Source organism: Pieris napi, chromosome 20 (assembly GCF_905475465.1).
Source record: "Pieris napi chromosome 20, ilPieNapi1.2, whole genome shotgun sequence".
Classification (NCBI taxonomy): domain Eukaryota; kingdom Metazoa; phylum Arthropoda; class Insecta; order Lepidoptera; family Pieridae; genus Pieris; species Pieris napi.
This window is the reverse complement of record NC_062253.1, coordinates 2,322,350-2,338,519: the sequence shown is the minus strand read 5'-3', so window position 1 is coordinate 2,338,519 and position 16,170 is coordinate 2,322,350. Positions and strand designations below refer to the sequence as shown.

General features: G+C 34.3%; 2 protein-coding genes and 1 pseudogene across 2 annotated transcripts in view; 2 read left to right on the top strand and 1 right to left on the bottom strand.

Moving 5' to 3' along the window:
• The window catches only part of LOC125059533 (facilitated trehalose transporter Tret1-like), a 28,568-nt gene continuing 12,398 nt past the window's right edge, over positions 1 to 16,170 (top strand). The window contains exon 1 of the mRNA XM_047663986.1: positions 1 to 134. Within this exon, the coding sequence (XP_047519942.1) occupies positions 62 to 134 (73 nt within the window). The 5' untranslated portion in view covers positions 1 to 61. The remainder of the gene's footprint in view (positions 135 to 16,170) is intronic.
• LOC125059536 lies at positions 12,600 to 15,340 on the top strand. Its single transcript, XM_047663991.1, has 2 exons — positions 12,600 to 13,163; positions 14,270 to 15,340. The coding sequence occupies exons 1-2, from the start codon at positions 12,811 to 12,813 to the stop codon at positions 15,180 to 15,182; spliced, it is 1,266 nt and encodes a 421-aa protein (XP_047519947.1). The 5' UTR covers positions 12,600 to 12,810; the 3' UTR covers positions 15,183 to 15,340.
• On the bottom strand, positions 13,175 to 15,466 carry LOC125059538 (annotated as a pseudogene).

The following is a 16,170-nucleotide window of genomic DNA, read 5'->3' as shown; positions in this document are numbered from 1 at the left end:
GAATGCTCATTTAGTGAGACACGCTGGTGGTTTGTGGTCGTATCCAAACAGTGCTGTGAAAATGTTGAAGTACACAGTGAAAAAGTATTGCTCGGAAGGCAGTAAAGTGCATCAGATTCTGGTTGCTGTTTTGAGTGAGTTTTTTTAAGTATAGCAAGAAAGTAATTATTATTAAATCATAAATACTAAATTCGAAATCTTATCAAAAATAAATTTACGCAAAGTGATTTTTTTAAACAGAATTTTTAGCTTTTCTTCAAAACTAAAATTCAACGAAATCATAGATTATAAAAAAAATATTGGTCAAAAGAAAGAAGCTACTCATCAAGAACATTAAAAAAAACTGTTTTAATTAATAAATTAAACACAGTTTAAAAATCAATAAGCAACAGTAAATCGCAAAGATTTAATAATAATAGATTTATAAAAACATATTCAAAACTTCTTTTTTTATATTCACAATCGATTTTCCTTTAGTTTTTATAATGTAACTTTTTGGTTAATTTTTTTTTCTCTTCGTGTATGTTATGTTTGTCTATAAATGCTTGTCACATTAAATATTGTATTTTATTTTTCTTGTACCAATGTATCAGAGTGCCGAGCGTTTGTATGTTTTTATAAATAAATTCCTAATTTCTATAAAACATTTATATACAATTACGTATTTATAATTAAAACAAAAAATCTCGGTGATTAAAATGAGTGGCAGAGAGTTTATTGCCAGTTTTTCTCTTCAGTTAGCATTCCATATATTTTTAACGTTCATAAGTTTACATTGACCTAACCTAACCTATATGATTAAATGATTTTTGACTTTGACTTTGTATTAACACCTCAAAGCTATGTCTCCTTTGATATGTGGTTATCGCATGAATGTACCCAGTAATAACTTTAACAGGAAAATATTCGTAATATGACCGGAGAGGAGAAGTAAGTATCAAAGAAATTGTTTTATAAATGAAAATGTATTTCCAACATACATATATACAGTATTTACAATATTACCTAAATAGTAATAATAATGACTAATTTCAAAGTTTGGTCCCTGTGGCTGTGTTTACTGCTAGCATTTCTTTGCTGCCTTGCTATTCTGTAACTCACTTTTCGAACTCACACAGCGGTTTTCACAGCGGCGGTCGCGAGAATCGCAAGGCTGTTTTGCGATATTCGTTGAGCGAAGAAAGCACCAGCTCTGGGGTCACCGGTATTATCTACCAGGCGCCAACTTTAATGTTTAATCAGCGCCTGTGCACTTGAACCCCACGGCCCAAGAGTCCCTACTCCAAAGGGAACCAAATTAAAGTTAGAGGAAAGTCTTTGAGCCGTTTATTATTTTTCGCCTGATTTTGCCGCCCCAGCTTTTTTGCTTGTTGAGGTGAGACGGGGCTAACGTGTCAAGATAAGTAGCATCCCATACTTAATTCCAGTCCTGATTATCCTATATTTAAAGTAAAATTCGCCGTTGTTCCCTTTAAAACTAATCTTTATTGATTAAACTGGAACCAAACTTTATTGAACTGTCATACCAGGTCCGTTCCGTTATTTCGGATCCGTTACGACTTATGAGCCTTCATGAGAAGAGCCTTACTTAGAGGCCGGCAACGCATTTGCAACCTCCTTTTATTGCTTAACTTAATTCAGCTTTAAGTGCTTCCAGCTTTACATACCGTCCCATAAAAAATATTGCAGTAATTTTAAAAATACAACTGCCCAGCCAGTGGCGTAACTATCATCTGGGGCCCGTGGTAAATTCTTTTGATGGGGTCCTATCAGTAAAAATCGTCCCTACTCAGTTTAATTTTATTAAACTTCGAGTTTTTCAGCGTACTCAATTACACGTATATGTCCCACTAATGGCCATAGGCCTCCTGTCTTAGGCGAGAGGGAATGGTCTGTAGTCCCCACGCTAGCCCAATGCGTATTGGAGACTTCACATTCATCCATAAAACATAATATCTCTTGGGCAGGGGCCCTCTTGGGTCGGGGGCTCTCTTAGGTCGGGGGCCCGTGGCATTTTGCCAGCCCTGCCACCCTATTGATACGTCACTGTGCCCAGCTACTTTAACTGTTAGTTAACAAATGTTATTTTAACTTTTAACTGCATTACCGAGACCGTGTTTGCTGTAAAGCATGCGAAAAAGAAAAATAATTTTAAATTCAAATTTATTATAAAATAATTTATTTAAACAAGACGAGCCGTTATGTTAACATCAATTTATCTGGTTTCAATCTGGTTTTTGAGATCATGCTTTGACCGACTGATAAATTCAAATTCCAAATGACCCTACGGATTTATTATAAGGTGACATTTTTATATAGGTATTTTAGTATAGGTCGGTTATCGAAAGCTGGCGGGTTCACAGTACTCACACTAATGCAATTTCACATACAGTATGTTTCAAAATATGATTTTTTTGCCATGCTATACATTTTAGTCCACTCATACACGACGGACAGTCTATTCATGATGTATTTATGATTGTATTTCAGTTTGACATCACGTCTCGCGCTTATTCACAGACACTACACAAGCACAAAGTGTAAATGTGTTGAAGCCGCCAGCTTTAGTTAACATACCTATATCTTCGTTGTTCAGTTGGATTCACATTATTTTATGTTGAAAAAAGTTAGATAAGATTTCTGTATCGGTTTCGCGATTTCTTTTTCTTAATTGGCAAGTTGGTGACCTTCTGTGCCTGACACACGCCGAAAAGTTTTGTGTCTATGGCATGCCAGTTCCACACATTACCTTCACAAACATAACAATGGCCTACAAAATCTAGGTCTTATCTTAAGATTCTTGTATGTTACGTGTTTTTCTTAACAATCAAGAAGTTAGCCTTCCGTGCCTGACACACGCCGTCGATTTTTAAATCTAAAGCTACGGTTTCCTAGAAAAGCGGTGCCGTTATCCAACGGCCGTAATGTAATGTTGGGTGACGTCACCCATACGTCGGAGTAGGTTTTCTAGAGAACGTTGAGTGTCACCGTAACGTCAAATAGTGGTGCTGTCATTAGCGTGACGGCCGTCATAGCGGTGATAAACAGTAGTTCAACGTTTTTTGCGTGTAGCGGTGCCCATATTTAATTAATACAATGAGTGGAAACGTGACTTGGACGAGCGAAAATGATAGTTTTTTTGCATTATGTAAAAAAGTAAACGTTAACGGCACCGCTTTTCTAGGAAACCTAAGCTTTAGGCATGCCATGGAGAGTTCACTCATTTTTGACAGAGCAGTCCAACACTGCTCAACCGTTAGAAAATTGACGACTCATTGGTCTAGTGGTTAGTACCCCTGACTGCAAATCCATGGGTCCCGGGTTCGATCCCCGGCTGAGACGAACATCGATGTGATGAGCATTTGGTGTTGTGCTTAGGTCTTGGGTGTTTAAATATGTATTTATATGTCTATCTATCTATAATATGTATGTATATCCGTTGCCTAGTACCCATAACACAAGCTTCACCAGCATGGGACTAGGTCAATTGGTGTGAATTGTCTTTAAAAAAAAAAAAACTTCTAATTACACCTACTGGCGTTATCGAAGATTCGATCTCAGGGATGATGGGCATGCGCAATGCCTAAGCTTACACTGGTGTTAGAGCTGGAAAAATATGTTTCACAAGTAAAAGAAATAAACTCTTAAAAGGCCGAGAACAACCCGCGATTCGATTGTCTTTAACGTGATCAGAACCCCACTAAAGGCTAAAGTCTAAACAAATTTTAATGAATTGGATGTATTTAGTTACGTTTTTATTAGACCCTGCATCATCGGATACTATTTTAATACTCAATTGACCAGTAATAATAAGAATCATTGTTGCAATCTCGTCTAAAACAGGCCAATTAAACCGTTTTAATAAAGAACTATTCTGCCTCTTATACAAATAATTTTCCAAATAGAGACTAACTTTAGTAACCACTCAGTTTGTATGAACGCACAAAGGAACCGTATCTCAATATTTCTTGGCATGGAGCCCCAACTGAGTGGCTTTTTGGGATAAGTAACCAATAAGGAATATAGTAAAAAAATTAACAAAAATTTAAAACGTTTGGTCGCTGTGGCAGTTTGTTTAATGCTGGCATTTTCACGCTGTCTTGCGGTATTTATTCGTTGAGCGAGGAAATCATCAGAGTTGCCGGTGCTATCTACATGGCGCCAACTTAAATCTTTAATTAGCGCCTGTGCACTTGAAGCTAGTTTTATAATTTGCATGTAGTAAATTTTTTTAATTTTTTTCAATCAATATTTTTAATCAGGGTAGTATTATATATGTATCACTATAACCTTCTTTTTTACTAAAGATGTATATATACTTTAGTGTCACATAAAAAATATACACATAAATAATTAATTGATTAAAAACAACCTAACGTTTGCATATTCTATGGGCTTCATACTTTCGATTGGTATAGAATTTATCTAATAATCATAACGGTGAAATGTTTAAAAAAATATTTTTTTTTAAATGTTTTTTAAACATACTCTGGACTGAAATTTGCTAGGCAACCCATATGGATTATATTTATTGACATATTAAATTAAATATAAAATACGTTTCATTAAATAAGCATCTCGGTGAAGGTCGCTGTATATCGGGACCTTAGACCATACATACTTATCATTTATAAAAGTTTTCTTTTAATCAAAAGTTACATTTGAGAAGTGTTGGACTGCCCTTTCTAGAACGCAACGAACAAAGCATGCCTTACATCTAAAAATCGACATGTGTCAGGCACAAAAGGGTAACTCTGTTAAGAAACATCACGTAACACATCAGATAAACTTATGCTAGGGTCTAGGGGTTGTAGGGAAATGGGAAATGGTACTTTCTTTCTAATGTCTGCCTATTTTATTTTTAGTCCCTTTAAAATAGAACTGTTAGCCATTCGTAAAATACTATTGTTTTAGGTTGTAGTTTGCCGTACATAATCGAAACTATTTAAAAATATATCTACACCATTCGAAGGGCTGGTTTTTCTAGCGGATAATGCAATAAGGATAATTGTTAATTGTCCTTAGATAACATCGCTTCAATGGTTCAGTCGTCAAAGCGTAACAGACATATTAAATTACCATCCTATTTATATTATTAGCGATAAAAATTAGAGATTTCTACACTTTTGTTCTAAACAAGTAGACTCGGCTAAGCGTTGCTGTGGCTAAGATTTTTGTTATATTACATAGTAGCAAACTATTCAAGAGAAAAGGCAGGAGCACACCAATCCACCATGCTTTTTTGGTGGTTATGCCATTAAATTGTAGCTTATGTGAAACGTTGGTAATTATTTTGATAAGGACCAATACCTAGGTACGAATAAAGAGCCTTTTCTAGCGGTGGTATTTTAATAAAAAAATAAATTATTATTTTATAGTTACGTCACAATAAGCGTCCTTTTATTAAAAAGGACGCTTATTGTGACGTAACTATAAAACATAGAGACATGCTGCCGTGAAATTTTTTTTAAATAGTGATGTATCCTGAAAAATTGTAATACATCATTTTGTTCTATCATTAATAGTTTTCGCAGCGCACACGATTGAAGGAAGTTTTTTGTTTATTTTTTTACCCCTTGGGTTAGATTAATTAAGTTTTAGTAAGCATCCCTAATTTTTGAAAATGAAACATAGCCTATGTCACTCGGGAATAGTGTAGCTTGCCATCGGTGAAAGAATTTTTGAAATCGGTCCAGTAGTTTCGGAGCCTATTCATTTCAAACAAACAAAATATCAAACCTTTCCTCTTTATAATACATATTAGTATAGAAGTATAGATACCTACATTGATTAGTTTCAAGTGAGTCAAAATAGTGAAGCTCAAAGCTACTTACAGATTTTATAATTTATTTTAGGTAATTCTTTTTTTATAACATTTAACAATGTTATCCAAACATTCTTTCATATATTCCCGCTCCATTTATTTAAAGAATCTATTAGTAAGTGCGTGCTCCTATTTCACCATGCCTCCTGCTGAGGACAAGTCTTTGTTTTTAATTTATGTAATTATTATTAATTACTTAAGATGTCATGTGGAACATGGTGTAATGGGTGCAGCTTCTTACAAACGTTGTGTAAAAAAACGAGAGAGTTTATTGCCAGTTCTTCTCACGCGTACGCCCTTGATTTGAGAACTGGCACTTAATGTAAAGTTAGAAGCATTTCATATACTTACATTTTCTTTTAACGTTCATAAGTGAACATTGTGGTACCTATATGATTAAATGATTTATGATTTTGGACTTTTGACTTTTGACTTTTATTATTCGGCCGTATTAAACATACATAATACCGTATTTGTTACTATGGTTGAGATTCTTTTGATATGAATTTAAAAGCGTAACCATGGTTATAAATAAGGCTTAAGACGTTTCATTTTCTTTGCAATTCAAATAAGAAACGTAAATATTTTTAGTACATTATGGAACAAACGAAGTTATTAAATATGCTTTCAGATTTCTTGGTGTTTCCTTTCGTGAAATTAGCTAAAAATGTTAACACTGATTGAAATCAATATTGGAGTCTTTATGATTCCTATATAATGTATATATGTTGGTTATATAAAACCTCCGTGGAGCAGTGTTGGCCTAGTGGCTTCAGCGAGCGAGGTTCTATCCCCGGCTATGCACCAATGGACTTTCTGTCTATATGCGTATTTAACATTCGCTCTAACGGTGAAGGAAACGACGTGAGGAAACCGAGTGCTTGACTGATTTGAGCGCGACCGCCGCTGTGAAGACCGCTGTGAGAGTTCGAAAAGTGAGGTACAGAATCGCAAGGCTGTACTAAAATAAAATCGGCGCATCGTGTTATATATAAAAAAATCATAAAATATAATATAATAAATATCAATATAGTAAATATATTATTATGCAATACATAGTCAAATATTTACAAATATGCTATAGATTTTACATGATTCTTTATAAAAAAATGAAATAATTAGCATACAGTCAAGTTTCTTTTTAAAAATAAAATTAAAAGCAAATATAAACCTGTATGACTAGATTTGCAACCAGTTGATTTTGTCTAGTTTGATTGTCCTATGGAAGAGCATGTTTCCAAGCAATTTAATCTCGAATACTAGCTGACCCGGCAAACGTTTGTTTTTCCATGTATATTATTTCTAAGAAAATTTTTTTTAGTTCACAATAATAAAAAAATAGGGGTTGATCGTAGAGCGGTAAAAAAAAGATTTTGTTTGTATTTTTGTATGCTGTATCATAAAAAAATTAAAACAAACAATTTTATCTAAAAAAATAAAAATATTTTTTTTGGGGTGGACCCTTAACATTTAGGGGTTTGAAAGATAGTAGCCGATTCTCAGACTTATTGAATATGTATAAAAAAATTCTTAAGAATCGGTTGAGCCGTTTCGGAGGAGTATGGGAACATTGTAACACGAGAATTTAATATATTAGATAATCTTCTAAATTGAAATATGCTTGTCTACATAGCGTATTTTTAATAAAAGTTTTAAATTTTCTTTTGTAACATTTTACACAGTACCCATAAAGATTTGTATTTCGCAAATAAAACTTGTAAACATTGAAAGGGACAGTAATAAATAAAATATAAATAAATATTTGAGTCTAAAGCACGGGTCTAAGTCAAGTGAACAAGGTTTTTTCGTTTTTGGAGGAAGATATAAATGGATTTGGGGAGGTCTTACATTTATTATCATTTAGTGTTTTAAGCACTAAACATTTCTAGGGCAAAAAATAATTATTGCGAACTTCATGACATCATCATGCAATCATTATGCGGCCCCTTGGGTGTGGCTAGCATATTAGTAATATAACATATAGACAAGTATTCTAATTTTTATTTGTGTGTTAAACATTAGATCATAAATTATCTGTATTTTTAATCCGTCCGTTTGATTGCGCATGCCTTGCTCACGTCACCAATATCTTTTGTTCAGGCGTGTTCAGACACTAACGTACAAAAATGGACGCAATTGATGGATTTTTACATAGTTAACTTCGGGTTCATAGTAGAACAAACGCCAGCCCAATCTATATAAATAAAAATGCAACATATGTTCCTAAGCGTAAACCTCGAAGACGGTTGCAACAATTCGAGAATTTATATCTCTAAGGTTTTTATAGGGAAAAAATTGGAATACTTAGGTTTTTATTCTGGAAAATCGAACCGTCTCTATGGGGAAGCATAGCAAAATGTTCCATATGTATAGTTACTAAAATGTTAGGCTAAGTAAATATATATATATATATATAAGGCGAAACGAAGATCGCGGGGAATTAATTTTATCGTTGTAAATTTAAATATGATAATTAAATTAAACCAGTATTGTTATAGTTTACATAACACGTTAATTATGTTCATTCACCTCTTATAACTAGTTTTTACTAACTATCATCGCCCATAATATAGACAAACTGCATTAAATAGGGAGATATTTTATTGCCTTTGCCAAAACCAAACACATAACTTCGATGTTTAATGGTAAATAATATGTTTGTTAATATTATTTATTTCGTAATCCTAATCTAACATAAATTATCAACAAAAAGCGATACAACGAACATGGCCAAAATATACAAAATAGATACAAATATTTACGAAAGGAAAAAAAACATTAAAAATGTTTAAATACGTAATACCTAAATCGGTGGTGCTCCGTGATGGTGTGAACGTATGTGGGGTGGGCTCATGATGCAGGTGATTTAGCGTTATGAATATTCTTAATACAAGCATATTCCGTGATACCTATTATGTGGACCGTACCTGGAGCAAGCGATATGTCATACATTTTTGGGCTTTGGAAATTTCCTCACGATCTTTGCCTTTACCAGAGCAAGAGCTTATTTCGCGCATAGAAATACAATTCCTATGTTGCACAGCCCTGATTACAACTCACGACCTCTGAGATGAGGCATCTATATAAATATCAAGCAGAGGGCTGATCACTGTCCTTAAAATCAGTGGCGTAACAATAGGGTTGCAGGGGTGGTAAAATGCCACGGGCCCCCGACCCAAAAGGGCCCCTGCCCAAGAGATATTATGTTCTATGGATGAACGTGAAGTCTTCAATACGCATTGGGCTAGCTTGGGGACTACAGACCATTCCCTCTCGCCTAAGAGAGGTGGCCTATGCCCATTAGTGGGACATAAACAACGTGTAATTGAGTACGCTCAAAATCTCGAAGTTTATTAAAATTAAACTGAGTACGGACGATTTTTACTGATAGGGCCACATCAAAAGAATTTGCCACGGGCCCCAGACGGTATAGTTACGCCACTGCTTAAAATAAAAATGATCAAAGAATCGAATGCATTCTAAGGCCCATATAGTATAGTATTATTATTTTTATCGAAGATTCAATGTCTATATAAAAATTCATCCAGAAGTAACTAACGAGTTAAATTGTTTTGTTTTGAAGTAACTGTCGGTATGTGTGTCAGTATAGCATTAACAAATTTGTTTGCGCACATTCATTGATTTATAAAAGTTAATAAAATTGTTTGTATTGCCAAATAAGAGGTATTTAAATTATCTGGATATTTTCCAATTAATTTATTGCGCTGTGGAAATATCTTGTTCTAATTTCGTACGTATATGGTATGCGCGCACGTTTAGAAGAAAATGTCAATTACAATTAGATGATTTTATTTAAATCTTTTCTAATTTCGACGTGAAATAAACTACAAGTTCCCACCTTATCAGAATGCCAAATCATAAAATGACTGCTTCACGACTGATTTGAGAGCGACCGCCGATGCGAAAACCGCTGTGAGAGTTCGAAAAGTGAGTTACAGAATCGCAAGGCTGGTGGTCTGTCAGGTCCGCTATTTTTAGTAGAGAATACGAGAACAAAGTAACCAAGTACAGATTTTTGTTTTAAAGCTGTCAAAATTCGATAGTTGGTTCTTGGTACGCTTTTAACACTTAGACGCATTAACAATTAATTAATTTTGATTGGAAGTAAGTATTTTGTACTGGAATAATTTCGTGTTAAAACATACACACATATAATAGTTACTAGATATATATAAGAAACTATTATTAAATGACCTTCAATAGCTTCACACATAATAAATGTAAAGTAAGAGAACTAAAATAATCAGATAACGTTTAAAGAAACTCAATTTCTTTTTCTAAAACGGAAATTGTAATAAAATTCTTATTTAATCAAGTTGGATATATATTCCATTAGTTTCCGATGGGTTAAAAAAATGTTTTGTTAATAAAATTATGATACATTAATTCAAATAAAAGCTAGTATTAATTTAAGTTGTACAATTAGTTAACTTTTTTAAAATATTATAAATATATATTTTTTAGTTCAAGAAGTGTTATATTTTTTGCTTGTTAATACAAAACTATATAAAAGTATTACGTATAATTATAAACAAATAAGAAAGTCTCTACTAATTCAATTAACAGGTGCAAAATGTATCTATCCTATACATTGATGTTTGCCCGAAGTCCTATTGGGGTGAGTATATAATTATACATAATTATACAGGATGGTCAAAAAGTCGTGGATCAAACGCAAATATATCATAATTTTTTTTCAAATCATAACTTTTTGTTTACTTCGGACCCCACTGTGAAAAAGAAATAGTCTTATTTTTTTTCATAAAAAGTTTTTGGCGCATTTAGAAGGGATTCTGAAAAGGCCATGAACCATGAGTTGCTCTAATATCTTTCTACGAGAACAACTCAACTCAACAAACTCTTTTTTCACGATGCGATGTAAAACTGTCTTTTTAACATGTATTTCAAATATGTTTTAATTGTTGTCAAGAGTGTAAGTGATATTTATGAAGAGACATCCAGAAACATCGAACCAATCTTGTCAACGAACATTACTTTGTAAACTACCGACCTTTGACACAACTCATTATTCTTGATGCGATTCATTAATAATCATTGTAAAACAAACAAACATTTATTATATAAATGTCTTAAACTGATTTTTTTATTTATTTATTCACACTTCGTTGAAATAAAAATAAAAGAAACAAATAACACATAAAAACTATAAGGGATGCAACGGGCGGCCTTATAGTCCCCATTTTATCGGTGTATCTTACTATATGCCCAGCCCATTTCCACTTCTGTTTTCGGGCAAAATGTAATCCATAACTTTGGTTTTTCGTCTTATTTTTTCGCTTTTTATTTCATGTTTTCTTCTTATTTCGGTACGCTTCTTTCTTTCTTCTCTACAAGGACTTTAAGAATCACGAAAACAAACTCTGTTAACGGCATTATAGTTCGGATCAGCCCTTAAAGAGCAAATAATACAGTGTTTAGAATAATAATGCGTCGATCATAATTTATAAGTTCTTCTGAAACTTATCCATAATGTTTGGATCTCGACGGCTATGCCGTACGCTTTATGCAAAACCGTTGACATAGGTGACCTCTAGTAAATTTAATCTAATGTATAAAATTCTCGTGTAGCGGTGTTTGTGGTTAAACTCCTCCGAAACGGCTCGACCGATTCTCGTGAAATTTTGTGTGCATATTGGGTATGTCTGAGAATCGGACAACATCTATTTTTCATCCTCCTAAATGTTAAGAGTAATCCACCCCTAATTTTATATTTTTAAATTTTTAGATAAATTTTTAACCTTTATTTTTTTTATGATACAGTATTAAAAAATTCATACAACATTAAAATTAGGAAATTTTCACCCCTCTCCGATCAACCCCAATTTTTTTTATAAATGATATAATATGTACATGGCAAAACGAGGTTTGCCGGATCAGCTAGTCTTTTAATAAATTTCCTGAAAACGCCTGTGCACTTGAACCCCACGGCCCAAGAGTTGACTCTAAAGGGAACGAAATCCGATTTCTGCCTGCTCTGCGGCCGCACTAGCTTTTTTTATTCATCTGTATATATTATTATTACTATGGAGTTTAAGAATATTGTCAATGCTGTGTATTTTGACCACAATAAATCTAATTCTTTATTTTGACTTCGAAAGCCATTCACAAAATACACGACAGCATCCAAACTTACGGTGAGATTAAAGCTTTTTTAGCCTTCCATGATTTGAACCCACGGCCTCACAGTTTCAGTCAATCAGGCTGACACATACCAGTGTAGCAGTTTATTTTAATTAAACACGGGCTATCATAATTGTATTGATTTGTCCGAGGCTCGGTCATACGGAACATTGGCAATGATCATGGTGCAACCTTGTTCGCAATTAATTGATGCAAAATTGTTATACAAGCAGTTACGTCATACGTATCAAATGTCAACAGCCGCGTGTTACCAGCCTTGCGATTCTGTAATAAGGTGGCAGCTTGTAGTTTATTGTTTATCGGAATGCCAAATCATAAAATGACTGCTTCACGACTGATTTGAGAGCGACCGCCGATGCGAAAACCGCTGTGTGAGTTCGAAAAGTGAATTACAGAATCGCAAGGCTGCTAAGAATATAGCCTTGAGTTTTTGGATGTCTATTTTAAGAAAGTTTATAAAAAGAAAGTAAAACTTTCGTTAAAGAAAATTTGTCTCGTAATTAATTGTTATGAGGTCTTGACCTTTGAGCGGTGAATGACCCTAAGTATGACTTTTGAACTCAGCGTTTTAGGCTGCCAGTCCACCAGAGCGGAGCGAGGCAGCGGAGCCGAGAAACGGACTAATGCGGAGTGGAGTTGCGTACTGTGACTGTCCACCGGAGCGGAGCGAGGCTGCGGAGCGGAGTGAGGAAGTAATGCGGAGCGGAGTTGCTGTGTTTTTCAATATGCGGAGCTAGGCAGCAAGTACGCGACGAGTGATTTCGAGCTCCCGGCGTGGGGCGATTGGTTTAATTCTACGCGAAATGTCAGTGATAGCAGACATGCCATCGAAAAAGTTGATACATTATTACCTTACATTGCTTGAGGAAGAAGAGTTGGAGTCAGAAGAAGCCGAAATACTTACCATATACCATTTGAACAATTCTATGAGGAAACATAGATTTTGGTTAAGAAATCATATCAAACATCGTTCAGAACACAGTGAATATTTTACTTTTTTCCAAACAGCTGATGAAGAAACTTTCGAAAATTCTTATAGAGTTTCAAGATGTACTTTTTATGAACTTCACTCCCTGATTGAACCATATATTCGGAAACAAGACACAAATTACAGAAATTCAATTAGTAGCCGTGAAAGATTAGCGGTGTGTTTAAAGTAAGTACACATTTTAAATCAAAGTAACTTTTATTTTTGCATACAGTTATAGAAGCCATGTTATATTAATTTAAAAATCGTAATCTGTCTCAAAATTGACCGCATTTTCATTGGGTTCTGTTGGCTCTGCTGCAGATGTTTCAATATCCTGGGTTGTTGGAATTTGTAAAGCGCTAGGATTAATGATACTAGTGTTAATATTATCTGAAGCACTAGGAATATTGACACTAGTGTTGGTATTATCTGAAGCACTAGGAATATTAAGACTAGTGTTGATATTATCTGAAGCACTAGGAATATTGATACTAGTGTTGATATTATCTGAAGCACTAGGAGTATCGATACTAGTGTTGATGTTATCTGATGTAGGTGTTGAGCCTGTAGAATAACCATAATTATTCGGAGAATACCAACTATGTTGAAGATTACTTTCTTCAGCTGACATTACCGCATTAAAGCAGGTTTTTTTAATTTGAAGTTGAAAATAATACGGCAGCTTTTTTGTCGATGCAGCCAAATTTAAAAAAAATAAGTCTATTTCATCGTATTTATCACTGGCTGACATCATGTTTTTAAGTTCTATCCGTTCTCGTTCCAACACTTCGCGGCGTTCTTGATTTTTTTTTTAAATAATCTAGAATTTCATCGTTCTTTCTTTTTTTGGATGTTGATGGAAGAGATTCCGAAGCTGTTGGATTCTTAGGATCATCGGCAGAAGGAAGATTATTTGAATTTGATGGCAAAGAATTGCATGATTCCCGTGAACTCTCTTCAATGGTATTTGGCGGATTTGAAGTTTCGCTTACTGAGTGGTCCAGGGGCGTAAAATTTGTTGACCGGTCTCTGTTCTTTGTACTCATGTAAGGCAATAAAAATGACATGGCTTTTTGATATTTCCATTCTTTTCGTTGTTTTCTAGCCTGTCCACTCCTTGTTGCATTTTGTCTTTTTAAGGCATCCCGATGGTTATCTCTCAGTTGTTTCCATCGCGACTTGGCAGTTGTAACTGAAACAATCAACAAACACAAAAATGTATTACATGGTCTATTTATGACAAAAATATTACATCACTTACGCGAAGTACAATTAAATACGTTTTTTTTTAGGTATTTAGCAACCGGCCAGTCATTTACAACGATGGGAGAGAATTTTAGAATTGGATTGAAAAGTGTATCAAGAATTGTTGAGGAGGTTTGTGATGCTTTATGGAATATATTGCAACCTCTTGTCATGTCACAACCAACAGAAAACGACTGGAAAGAAATCGCAAAAGATTTTGATGAACTATGGCAATTTAAAAATTGTATAGGTGCTCTTGATGGCAAGCACGTATATATCAAGGCTCCCTCGAAAACCGGGTCCTCGTTTTTCAACTACAAAAAGAGATTTTCTGTAGTATTGATGTGTTTAGCTGATGCCAAAAGGAAAATCATAATGGCTGATGTGGGATCTATGGGAAGATTTTCTGATGCAGGAATTTTTGATAACAGCATTTTCGGAAAGAGTCTAAAAGAAAAGAGATTGAATTTACCTCAGCCGGTACCATTTTATCAAGGTGGAGCAAAAATGCCGTTCGTATTTATAGGAGACGAAGCTTTTCCATTAATGGAAAATTTTATGAGGCCTTACCCACGTGATGGACTTAACGCAGAAAAAAAAATTTTTAATTACCGATTATCAAGAGCACGTCGTATTGTTGAGGCAACTTTCGGTGTATTGACGAGAAAGTGGTACGTGTATCATAAAGATTTTGAATGCAAAATAGAAACAGTTGACAAGGTAATAAAAGCAACATGTGTTTTGCACAATTATTTAATTCAAAGACAACCTAATTATATAAACAATATTGAAAATAACATGGAGCAATCATTATTATCAGTTGGTGATATTATAGAAACACAACATTCTAGTAACGATGGTTATCAAGTTCGTGAAATGTATTGTTCATACTTTAATAATCAGGGGAAGGTACCATGGCAAGATACTCGAATTTTGAAAAGAATCTATAATAGTCAGTGATGTGAGACAGATATAGATAATTTGGCCAGCTGCGGACATTATTTAACTATTTAGGCTATTACATTATATAGGCTATTTTGTTAAATAAAAAAAAAGATATCAATATGTACCTACTAGAAGGTATTATAGAATAAAGATACATATTATTTACCATCCGATATGTTTGTTTCAATGATAATTTGGTCCCACGCAGCATCTTTTGTTTCGTTGCATTTGTAAAATTCTGAAGATGTGTTCCAAATGCACGGAAACTTTTTCACACTTTCAATAAGTTTTTCATCCATTATCTTCGGTCACATACGCACTGGTCGGAATACGGCGGCACACTGCCGGCGCAAAGTGCGCCCGCGCCCGCACTCGCTTCCCCGCTCCGCAACCCCGCACGTTTCCCCGCTCCGTTTCCCCGCTCCGCATACCGGTTTTATATGAAATTTTAAACTAGCTCGCAAGTCCCTGTCCACTTAAGAGGAGCGGAGATTTTGTGCAATCCTATTGGTTAATATTTCTCCGTTTCTCGGCTCCGCTGCCTCGCTCCGCTCTGGTGGACTGGCAGCCTTAAGTGGTTTATATGTAAATGTGAACTTAGACTTGAAACTGTTAAACTTAATTAAAGAAAGAATAAAGAAAAAAAGGGTGCGTGTTAAGTACGCGCGTAAGAAGTTATACTTCTTTGGCATTATTAAAAATAGTTTTTGATTGCATGCAAATAATTAATTACAATTAAATAATCAAAGACTGGAAAAGGAGTCATTATAGTCAATAAAGTTCAGTTTACATTTGAAAAATTTAATTAATAAATATTTATTATTATTCTCTTACATTAAGTGTAACATAAATTCTATTATTATTCGAATGTTGTTTTTAAATTATGTCTAATGCCGTAGCATCTTCCGTGGGCAACTTCATTCTGTTAATTTTGTGACACGGTGCGTGCGCATCGTAAAATTTCACTCTCATCAATTTTTCATATCAAAACTTTATTATACAT

Coding starts and splice junctions, on each gene's coding strand:
- LOC125059536 (XM_047663991.1), top strand. CDS start 12,811: ATGTCAGTGATAGCAGACATGCCATCGAAAAAGTTGATACATTATTAC. Junction 13,164..14,269: donor AGATTAGCGGTGTGTTTAAA/GTAAGTACACAT, acceptor GTTTTTTTTTAG/GTATTTAGCAACCGGCCAGT.